The sequence below is a fragment of the Mastigoproctus giganteus genome, chromosome 3 (assembly GCF_048544385.1).
Source record: "Mastigoproctus giganteus isolate SK-2022 chromosome 3, ASM4854438v1, whole genome shotgun sequence".
In the NCBI taxonomy this organism is placed as follows: domain Eukaryota; kingdom Metazoa; phylum Arthropoda; class Arachnida; order Uropygi; family Thelyphonidae; genus Mastigoproctus; species Mastigoproctus giganteus.
This window is the reverse complement of record NC_143577.1, coordinates 49,994,127-50,006,652: the sequence shown is the minus strand read 5'-3', so window position 1 is coordinate 50,006,652 and position 12,526 is coordinate 49,994,127. Positions and strand designations below refer to the sequence as shown.

General features: G+C 39.0%; 1 protein-coding gene across 1 annotated transcript in view; it reads left to right on the top strand.

The window, feature by feature from the left end:
• The first annotated feature begins 10,924 nt into the window (after window positions 1-10,924).
• Pbgs (Porphobilinogen synthase) overlaps window positions 10,925-12,526 on the top strand; it is a 63,111-nt gene continuing 61,509 nt past the window's right edge. Inside the window, exon 1 of the mRNA XM_090370522.1 lies at window positions 10,925-11,278. Coding sequence (XP_090226648.1) covers window positions 11,154-11,278 — 125 coding nt within the window. The 5' untranslated portion in view covers window positions 10,925-11,153. The remainder of the gene's footprint in view (window positions 11,279-12,526) is intronic.

Sequence of the window (12,526 nt, the reverse complement as noted above, 5' to 3'; positions counted from 1 at the left end):
ATGACTATAGCTACTTTTTCAATCAAGTCTTGTCCGCGACACTTACTACTGTTCAACTTAGACACAGCTACTTTTAATTCTTTAGCAGTAAATAACTCCGTATACTCGTTAGTGCTGTACTCATCATTTTCTCGTCGAATACCAACGTGTAATATATTATCATTTCCTTGATCATCCTCAGGAAATAACTTATCAACTATAGCTTCCACTATAGAAATCCAGTTTATTGTCTCCACTAATTACCATCATTTCCACCAATTACTGTATTAAAAATATCTTTTTTTTTATGAAAACCCCAAACACGAAAGGTATCAAAACCTGGGTACCGTACATGGGTTGAAGGAGAAATATGGGGGGAGGGGGATGCCGGAAACTTTGCTCTAGAGACTAAACATGGGTTTCACCACTTCAAGCCTCCAATAAGCAAAGTGGTGGTATTTCACCGGTTGATGAAAGTCATCTACCACCTACTTTCATTATTTTATTTTTTCAGATTTGTGTTACCTGCGGTTGATACCAAATTTTTCCAAGCCTTTAATTTGCTATCCATAATCAATTTATAATATTATCTCCTTTTAACTCTATATGTTTCCTTCAATAGCTGTACCTTCACTCTCTTCCCCGCCTCTGCTACGCTGGTAATTTTTACTAGCTCTAAAAACTTCTCGCCTATGATTGGACAATTCAGCAGATCACCATGGCACAACAATAATCCTTTTTAACTTTTTCCTCCTGGTTGCGTATAACATAGCGCGATAAATTGAATTCTGAACATGCACACTAATTTCCTGAGCATTAAATACGTTAAATTCCGTTACCTCTCGTGTAAAATAGTCCTGCCATAATGATTCTTTAAATCTATCCTAGTCGATCTTTCTATATGGAAATCTTCTTAAGTTCGCTACACATCTGTATTAGTTCTTTATATTATTATTAGCTGTATGGTGCAAGGAAGCCAGAAGCTTATGCTGCTATAGCCAAAAAAAAAAAAAAAAAAAAAAAAAAAAATTCCCGAGTTTCCTTAAGAGAGAGAGAGAAAGAAGGGAATCACCAAGGAAGAGAAGAATGATGATATCCAGCTCAGGACCCTGGGTGTGCCAAGCCCATACTCACCAGATCTGAGCCCCTGGGGTTAATATAACTGAAATTAACAAGGAAATGGATTGCACGATGATCACTATTAGTGTAATTGTCTTTAACATCCCAGTCCAAGATTTTATTCTGGATTCCCACAAAAGAAACAGTTAAATCAATGTTGGATTCGCCATTTAAATTAGAAAAAGTACAGGGCCTTCCTCGTTGATTATGTGCAGTCAAGTTATGTGAAATTATAAATGCTTCTAACAATCTTCCTCGAACATCGCCCTGATTACTATGCCAGAGAATAGATTTTGCATTACAATCCAAAGTGACGATTAGGTTTGTATTGCCTAATACCATAAAAACCCTTTCTAGATAATCAAAAGACCAGGTAATATCCTGAGGTGGAGGAATACAATGAAATTATGTAAAAAGATATATGCTCTACAGCTATTAAAACATGTTGCATTTTGAGTACATAAACCTGATATAACAGTTAAATTGATATCATTATTAAACACTATAATAGCAGATTTTGTCTGCCAGTCCGAAGATTGCACAATTCTGGATATCCAGCTACTTTAACTGGATATTCCGAATAGCTATACTGAGCCACAATTACTCGTACTTCACCGGAATTTAATTGCATTTTTATTTGACTACTTCTCACCAAATTGGCTCTAGTAATATCCAAGTTGTCAGGTGTATTTAGCATTAGCATTAGCATTAGTAGAAGCATATGATGCAAGAAAGCAAGCTTATTCAGCATCAGCCAAAAAAAAAAAAAAAACCCCACTCCCATTTCACCCCTCTGTTCGTTCGAAATACCTGTCCAGTTGAGCTTTAAATTTGTTCAGGCTATCAACTTCAACAACAAGTGATGGAAGTCGGTTCCACCAACCAACCACCCGCTGGCCAAAGGCAAATTTCCGCACATCTATCCGACATCCGTCCTTCCTCAATTTGAATTTATGCCCTCTGAGGTGATTATTCTGAGCAAGATGAAGAATCCCATTGGCATTGAGCATGCTCAAACCATTCAAAGCCTTATACACCTTTATCAGATCACCTCGCCGGTGCCTAGTCTCCAGACTCTGTAATTTGCAAAACTTAAGCCTTTCTTCGTAAGAGCAACCCTTTGTTCCATTCACTAATCTTGTTGCCCTTCTCTGTACCCGTTCCAGAAGTTCTACATCCTTCTTGAAATGAGGCCTCCAGACCTGTATACAGTACTCAAGATGTGGCCTAACTATTGCCTTATACAAGGGAATAATCACCTCCTTGTCCCTGCTAGAAATATTCCTGTATATCATTGACAAGACACCATGAGCTACTCTTGCAGCTCGTCTGCACTGCTCAGAGAACTTCATATCTGCCTGCACAATTACCCCCAGGTCCTTTTCATTCTCCACCACTGTCAGTGTAGTACCGCAGAGTTGATACTTTGCTCTGGGGTTACTGTTTCCCATATGTAGTACTTTACATTTTTTAATGTTAAACTTCATTTGCCACCTCTCAGCCCATCTGTTCAACCTTTCCAGATCCTGTTGCAGCAGCATAGCGTCAGTAGTGTCCTTAACGACCCTGCCAACCTTTGTATCATCTGCAAACTTGGACATTAAACTTGATATCCCATCATCAATATCATTCATAAACACCGAAAACAACAACGGACCCAACACTGAACCTTGAGGAACTCCACTAATAACATTAGTCCACGTTGAGCAGTGTCCATTGATTACCACTCTGTCTTCTGCCACTCAACCATCCCCTTATCCATAGCAGCAATTTGCCTCCAATGCCACACTGCTCCAATTTGTGCAGCAGTCTTCCATGTGCAACAGTATCAAAAGCCTTTCTAAGATCCAAATATATAATATCAAAGTTATTCCCTGCATCCAGTTCTTTTGTGACTACATCATAGTATCCAATCAAATTGGTCAGGCAAGACCTGCCCTTAACAAAACCATGCTGCGTCTGAGCTATAACTGAATTCTTGTCTAGATGATCCAGCAGTGCTTCTTTAACCAGTGCCTCCATTAATTTACCTGGAACAGAAGTTAAACTAACAGGTCTATAATTACTTGTGTCAGCCTTTGATCCTCCTTTGTGAATTGGGGTTACATTTGCACATCTCCAGTCTATGGGTACCTCCCCTGAGTCCAAAGAAGCTCTCATAATTATGGCTAGGGGTTTGCATACTTCCTTTGCTGCCTCCTTTAATATAACTGGATAGATCCCATCCACCCCAGGTGCCTTTTTTATGTTTATCCTCAACAATCTCTCCTCCACTTTCCTCTCAGTTATTACAAAATCATCCAGCTCACTGCCAATGTTTACTTTACCTACATCATTCTCCTTCCTGAATAACTCCTCATGCGTGAATGTAGATGCAAAATACTCGTTTAGATTGTTAGCCACCTGAGCAGGATCCTCAACCGTTGAACCATCAATATCCAGTGGACCAATCTGATTCATCCCTTTCCTTCACGAGTTCAAATATGTAAAGAACTCTTTTCTGTTTTTCTTTGCATCCTTTGCCAAGGATTTTTCGTAGTCTGCCTTTGCCTGCCTAATCTCCTTTGTGACTTGGTTACAGACCAACTTATATCTATCATAGGCTTCCATGTCACCCATTAATTTGTATGTATCCCATGCATTTTTCTTCTCTGCCACATGTCTCATTAATTCATCTGACAACCATTTAGGCCTAAACCTTGAACAATATTTCTTAGTTGGTATGTAAAGCCTGGTAGCCTCCAAGATTAGTTCCTTGAATGCTTCCCATTTTGAGTTTGCTGTTGGTAACATCATCAGTTGGTCCCACTGTATAGAATTTAAATACTGTCTCAGACCATCATAGTCGCCTTTACGAAAACAAAAACCCTTCCCTTTACCTCTGATGGTAGTTACCTCCTTGAGTAAATCCCACTTCAACACACTGTGATCACTGCCACCTAGTGGTTCATTTATCTGCAGATTCTTAATGCATGAAGAATCACTACTGATAATCAGATCAAGAGTATTGCTCCCTCTTGTTGCCTCACGAACATGCTGATGTAGAAAACAATCATCCAATAAATCCACAAAAGCCTTGCTAGTGTGCGAGTGACCAATCCACAAATTCCAGTCAATATCTGGGAAATTAAAATCCCCCATTATAAGACTCTCTGATTTACTGGCCCACTCTATTTCCCTGTACAATATCTTATTATACTCATCAGAGTCATTAGGCCTATAGCACACTCCTACTCTCAATTTTGATTTCCCTATGCTTATGTCACACCAAACTGACTCGACACTGCCCTGTCCATCGATGTCGACTGGCTTCACTTCCTTGGACTTTATGTGTTTCTTAATTAATAGCATAACCCCTCCTCCCCTCTTGTCCTGTCTATCCTTCCTATACACATTGTATTCCCCAAATTCCAGTTCCGCATTACTTATATCTGTGTGACACCACGTCTCTGATATCCCAACAATATCTGCCTTTGACGTTTTGAGCAATACCTCAAATTCATCAAATTTATTTACCAAACTCCTAGCATTAGTGTACACGCAGGTATACATGCACCTGTTTCTATTCTTAGCTACCCTAACACAACCCATGTGTTTACTTGTACCGCAATGACTACCAGCAGTCTCTGAAATATCCTGCATCTTGTTTTCCAGGCTTCTGCTCATTTCAATAGAAGCAGTGCAAGAATCACTTTCACCTCTGCCAGTGGCTACTGTTAATCTATTAGTCCTTGTATCCCCCCCAACTAGCAGTTTTCCGACCCACCTAACACTGCCTCGACAGCATCAGCATCCCTTGCACCCTTTCTATTTAAGTGTATCCCATCCCTGTAGAAGCAATCTCTCCTGTTAACAAGTACAGTCCAGGCTGAAAAAAAGTCTACCCCTTGAGCCTTGCACAATCCCTCCAGGGCCGAATTGATCGACAAGGCTCTCATCATATACTCCCTCCTATCGTGTCTGGGCAGAATTACAGACACTTTCAAGTTCAACCCTAATTCACGGCTTTTTTTCAACAGTGACCTGTACTTGCTAAGTAATTCCGCCGGTCTCCTACTCTTAATATCATTAGTGCCAACGTGTACAACTATATCACCTTTTGTGCCCTTAAAAGATGATATCCGCTCTACAACGTCATCAACCTTTGCCCCTGGCAGACATACCCTGGTCCTATTCCACCTATCCTTTTTACAAAGCATGTTCCCCGTTTCCCTGACAATAGAGTCACCAACAACTACTAGTTCCTGTGGGACCAGCGCATTCTGCCTAGGGGGCTGCCTCTGTGTTGCCTGATGACCAAGTGCAAGCTCTGGCGTTGATGTGGGCAGCTGAGAGCTTAATGGGCCCCTCAATTTATTTCCTTCGAGGGCATCCACCCTGTCCTTCAAGCTCTCATAAAGGCCCATAACAACGCTGAGTTGTCGCCTGATTTCCTTGCACTCCTTACATCGTGCACACACAAAGACATCCCCCTTGGCAGTATCATGTCCCGTACCCGACTGCTCCGCAAACATCAAGCAAACAGTGCATTTTAAAAGACTGTGATTCAGAGGGCAACTGCCCCCCTCAGTTCTCCCCTGAACCACAGCACTCCCATTAGTTTGAGCCTTTTGCTTTGCTGCTCTGGTCAGAGTCATGATTCCGATTTAATTCAATAAAATTCAAAACAAAAATTAAATCCTTAAGTTATATCCCAAAACAGTTATGTTATATATATATATTTTCGGTATCTAGTGTTTTCTACGAGTTCCCTTTATACAACTTCCGTATCACGTGTACCACTATAGTTATGTATTAATTATTTGTTACGATTAAGTCGTTATATATATAGAGAGTTAAAAATACAATTTAATTGACAACAAAGTTTATCAAGATTAATAGATTTACTGATTAATTGACAATATTATATTATGCACTATACTACACTAAGCTTATGCTATCATGTAAAAATGGCAGGAATTCACGAACGGTATTTCTACGGACTCGTAAGTATTGATTAGCTTCCAAATCTCGCTATCTCAATTTAGAATAAACTAAGGATCCTAACTAGGTCTATAATCTACTTATAGAAGATAATTTGATATAACAATTGGTTAATAAATCGACTAAATTTGGTTAAAAAAAAAAAAAGACCTCTCGTTCAATTTGTGACACGTGGATTTGATACCGTTACCGATACTAAGTAATATCTACAAAATCTCTGTCTAAGTTAAACTTTAAATTAAGTATCGTAACTAGGAATATAAAGCTACTCTAGAAAATAAGTTAATATGACAATTTAAACTAATAAAGCAGAAAATAAATCAGGAAAAACTTCTCTGTTTCAAGAGCTTTAAGGAGCAACGGCCGCACAGGCGAACCTCGCACCCAGCTACAATTATTACTCATCATCATACTATGTATTACTCATCATCAACGATTCTTAATTTTGCCAATTCCACAGCACTCAGATACACTGGGCATTTTTGATCTCGTACTGCATGATTGTAATATTTATTATGTCGCTTAAGTTAATACATTTAGGATCACTATCTTTATTAATACAATCTGCATACACGTGGCCACCTTCTGCACAGTGGCCACATGATACAGTTTTGTGTGTGCAGAATTGTGATGCATGTTCATATCCAAGACATTTAAAGCATTTATTAACTACTGTAAAACGCCGGAATTTATATGCTGAAAATCCTAAATAAATTCTACCTTTTTTTCTAAACGCCTAATTATTTTCGGTGAAATTCTACCCAATTTTACTGGTAATAAAATCTACCCAATAGGTAGATTTTATTACCAGTATTAAATCTAAAAACTATTTCCTGTTTCACCTCCTCTTCTGAATAATCAAAATCCTATAAGTTTTTACAATACATGTCTTGTATAATATCTTATTTACTCATATATTTTTCTACGTCGCAAACCAGAATTGTATGATTATTCATTTTTGGTTTGTCATATTTTAATCCCAATGTTGCAAAAGAATTTGAAGCTGCTGTTTTATGCATGTCATTCTTATCATTGGTTTCCAACAAAACTCCCTTGTTCCTTATCACCCTCATATTACGTATTTTAACTTCTTTAAAATCACTCTTTAAAATATTTGCCACTACGTCCTTTACATCTTGACTAGTTTGATATTCAGAAGCTCTCAATATCACCACATTCTGTCTAGTTTCGCTTTTAATTATAGACGGTTTCTGAACCTGTTGCGGGTCACTTTTCGTAAAATTTTGCCCGCCAATCCTACATTGTGCTGCTACTTTATTAGGTACACCCATACTGTGCACACAAATGGTTTGTCCCACAACGTTGCAAGCCACATGACCACAGTTGTGGATATAAATGCAGCAGAACAACCTTTCTAGTATCAGTTAAGCGTACAAACCGTAGCAAAAATGGGGAAAAGGAGTGATCGAACGTGGCATGGTAGTAGGTGCAAGACGTGCTGGAAAAAGCATCTCTGAAACGGCAGTTCTCTTGAACTTTTCACGTAACACAGTTTTAAGTGCGTATAGAGAATGGTGCAACAAAGAGAAAACACACCTTCTCAACGGCAATTCTGTGGAAGAAAATCGCTTGTTGATGAGAGAGGTCAGAGGAGGATGGCTAGAATTCTGCAAGTCAAACAGACGGGCCGCAATGTCGCACATCACGTCAGAATACAACCTTGGTGCGCAAAACAAAATATCGCAACGGACCACTAGTCGCACTTTGTCGTGAATGGGCTACAACAGCCGACGGCCACATCGCCTACCTTTGTTATTAATGAAGAACAAGAGAACACGCCTCCTATGGGCACACCAGCACTGGACTATCGAGGATTGGAAAACAGTTGCTTGGTCTGACGAGTCAAAGTTCCTGGTGCATCATGTTGATGGAAGGCTCAGAATTTGGCAAAAACAACATGAATCCATGGACCCGTCATGTTTGACGACTACTGTGCAAGGTGGTGGAGGGCAGTGTTATGATGTGGGGAATGTTTTCTTGGCACTTCTTGGGTCCTTTGATATCCATAGATTCACGTCTGAATGCCACATCGTACCTAAACATACATCGTACCTAAACATTGTTGCTGACCAAGTGCATCCGTTCATGTTGACAATTTATCCTCAGTCAGATGGATTACTTCCAGCAGGATAATGCGCCCGTGACAAAGTCGGAATCACTATGGAATGGATCCAGGAACATGACAACGACTTTTCTTTGCTGCAGTGGCCTGTTTAGTCCGCGGATCTCAATTCCTATTGAACATCTTTGGGATGGGCTGTTCACTACAGGCCTACTCCTCCGTTGAATCTCATGGAACTGCGTGACACACTCATGTCTCCATGGTACTCCAGTCCTGCACAACGTTTTCAGCATCTTGTTCAATCCATACCTAGACGAATTGAGGCTGTTTTGAAGGCTAAAGGAGGCTCAACACGCTACTAGGTAGGTGTACCTAATAAAGTACTTGTATATGTAAGTAACTCTTCTTGGACTTTATCAGCATAAGTCGGTAACTGATTCACCACCTGATTTTGCAAGGGCTACCCCATCACAAGATTGTCAAATAGATTAGCCCTAGCTTATAACCCCTCCACTTTTGCCTCTAACCTTTCGTTATCAATTATCAATGCCGTTAGTCTTTCTCACTAGAGGTCAGCATGTTTTTTTTTTCTCGTGGGGACGCTGTTTTCATCCAGCAAACAGAAACTCGACCACAGAACACACATCCAATTTTTACAGACATTATACACAGAACAATATGGCTTAAGTCGCTGATGCGCCTAAAAACGGTACAACAACAACAACTCCCTCCAGATCCGCAGCCTCCTATTCGTTGTGCAGGCACGGTGCATTTTACCCCAGGGGCTCACATCTGGTGTGTATAGGCTTGGCACACCCAGGGTCCTGAGTTGGATATCATTATTCTTCTCTTTCTTGATGATTCCTTTCTATTTCTGATTCTCTCTCTTTCTCAGGGTAACTTTGGAATTTGTTTGGCTGGTGCAGCATAAGCCTCAAGTTTCTTTGCACCATATGGCTAATAATAATAATAATAATATGACAGAAGGAGAGACCTACAAATACCTAGGGATGATGAAGGCTGAGCAGTTAGAACACAAGGAAATCAAGAAGTGCCTGACCGAAAAATATCATCAGAGACTCAGAGGCCTGCTGAAAGCAAAATTGAATGGAGGGAACACAGTTAAAGGCATAAACACCTGCAGCTCCAGTAATAACATACACATTCGGGGTCATAGATTGGACTAAGACCGAGTTAGAAGATATCGTGTGAAAGACAAGGACAATGATGACCAAGAGTCGCCAACCCCACCCGAAGTCAGAAGTGGAGAGAATAACAATACCTCGGAAATAGGGAGGAAGGGGCCTTATAGACGTGACAGAACAACAGAAAACAGCGATAGTTAACCTGAAAGATTACTTCGAGAACAACACAGCACCACTCCAACAGAGTAAACCCCACTAAACCTAAGCGAGTAAACCCCTCTCGCCCAAACGGTACAAGAAACGAAGATAGAAAGATGGGCAAAGAAGACACTCCATGACAGACACTACAATGACCTCCATCAATACCACATCGATAACATTGCTTCCAATGCATGGCTCACAAGCGGGACGCTCCTCCCCGAGACTGAAGGATTCATGCTGGCCATCCAAGACCAGGTAATTAACACCAGAAACTATAGAAAATACATCGCAAAGGAGCCCGGAATGTCAGATGCACATGTCGACGATGCTACCTGGCCTCAGAAACCATCCAACACATCGCCGCGGGATGCAAGGTGATCACTCAGACTGAGTACACTCATAGGCACGACTAGGTAGTCAGGATAATACATCAGAAGCTAGCGAGGAAATACCAATTGACCAAAGAAAGTGTACCATACTACATGTACGAACCCCAGGCAGTACTAGAGACCCCAACCCACAAGCTGTACTGGGACCGCGTCATAATAACGCATAAGACCATCCCGCACAACAGACCGGACATAACCCTTGTGGACAAGATGGAAAAGGCTACCTACCTGATTGACATAGCGGTGCCGAACACTAGCAATATCCAGAAAACCCATGCGGAAAAAATTAGGAAGTACACGAACCTGAGACATGAGATCAAGGAGATGTGGCATATGCAAGAAGTATCAACCATCCAAATCATCGTGTCAACAACCGGTATGGTACCAAAGACTCTACATAGCAGCAAAAGGTTTCCCAGAGAACACCTACAAGGAACTCCAGAAAGTCGCAATCCTGAACACCTGTAGGATAGTCAGAGATTTCCTCGACCGACAGTAACACCAGACATTATAACCACCCTGTGTACTTGGTAGCAGTACCCATCACGGAGTGGAATCCCCCAATCAGGGAGAAATAATATAAGACCAACAATAATAATAATAATAATAATAATAATAAAACCCACTGCTTTTCTCCCGTTGAAACTGGGGTCACGGAATTTTTCCCAAGAAAAAATAAATAACTGACGTTTATTAAAGAAATCTTACACCAGGACCCGCACTCGTGCTGATAAAAGAACGGATTAAGAATCAGTTCGAGACAATTTACTTATTTATATAGAGGTAACGGTGTCCTTATACCCTCTATATTATAATACCTTAGCTATATGCCAGTGATGTCTGTAGTACAGTACTTGTCTATGATTGGCACACAGTAGAAACGTTAAGACTTAATTAATGATTGTAAGCCGCATATACCATGCGCACATTATTTAAAAAGGTGAAATCATATACTGTATTATACGTATTTTAATGTAGTAGTGTATTTATTATGACATTTTATTTTCCGTATTATGATATATTTATTTTCCTTCTCACCTAAACAACGTCTAAGTGAAACTGAAGTAACTTGTTAGTGCCAAGTGTCTTGTGTACACAAGCTTACTACTCTGTGCTTCTCTGTACATGTGTATGGTACATTTGCCTCATGTGACCTATGTTTGCCGGTGGCTAGTTTGCCACGTGTTGGCAGGCACATACCTATAGTAAATGTTGAGGTAGGAGTGTAGCAGTGTGATAACAGTAACCGTTATAATGACAACTTCACCTACGCCGAAAAAAATCCTTCATTCTGGATATTTTCATCCTGTTCTGAGATCATGGCAGGCTTCCTCTACTAGGCTATCTTCCAGTAATTTTATGTATCCACTTTTTATTATGTAAGTTTCATTATATGTTGTTTAAATAGTACTTCCTCAATACACTTCCTTGTTTTAGCCATTGATTTTTGTTAGTCTTGATTCTCAAACATGGATGTGATATTTACCTCTCGGAGATCTTATTTACGTAAAATCATATTAAAACTCGCTACAAATATAATACCAGTGTTTTTTATACTGATTTTTAAGAGGGAGAGGAGCGCATGGGCTGCCGTCAGGGGGGTGCAGGCGGTCCCCGTGGATTTTAAAAAACAAATTTTTTAAATGTAATTTCATTGTTTTTTCTTTAATTACATTAAAGAAAAACTTAATTAACATTTCCTTTAATTACATTAAGTACTTCATGAAGTACTTCAAGAAACCCTATGATGGTACTTCATAGAATAAAGTTATATATTCATAGAATAAATAACTTTATTCTATGAATAAATAGTATAAAATAAAAGAATTTTAAAATAAATAGAGATAAAATTTAAAAAAAAAATGTATGGGTCATATACATAGAATATAAAATTATATAATAATTTTATATTCTATGTATATAACCCATACAATTATTTGTTAGTTTGTTGAAAGGATATTGCTAATTTTTTTTTTTTTTTTTATCTATTCTTACTTAAAATTCCTGATGTGTGGTTAAAGTATAATCATTCCTCATTGAAGCTCAATGTTTCTTTCATAATTGTGAATTGTGCTTTGAAAAGCCATATTAAATTTGAGAGAAACCCCTAACCAAACAAACGTATCTAAGGTATGTAATTCCTAGGACTGGAGAAAGTTTATATTTTGATAGCAAATAGAAGGAAGGAAGGAAGAAACCATACTACACATTAGGAATATCTGCACAAATCATACACAACTTGTGACGTCTGGTGGCCCTCTAGCTTGTTTTGTCTCGCAACGATTATCTTCCGTTATATGTTAATATTTTTCCAAAACCACTCTAAGACATATTTTAAGAGTATGTTTTTAGTAGTTTTGTTTTCTTCTTACCAGGTATTCACACAATCGAATATTATATACATTATTTTCTGTTTACTTTTTTTTCTTTGTAATTCCTGAAGTGAACCTCCAGTACAATATTATTATTATTAGTAATAATATTAGAGGCATATGATGAAAAAAAAGCAAACTTATAAAGCATCAGCCAAAAAAAAAAAAAAAAAAAATCCTTCTTACATAATTGTTCATCCCCTACAGTGATTTGTCTAGTTCTTCCCAGATTTTATTCAAACCATCCACTTCCAC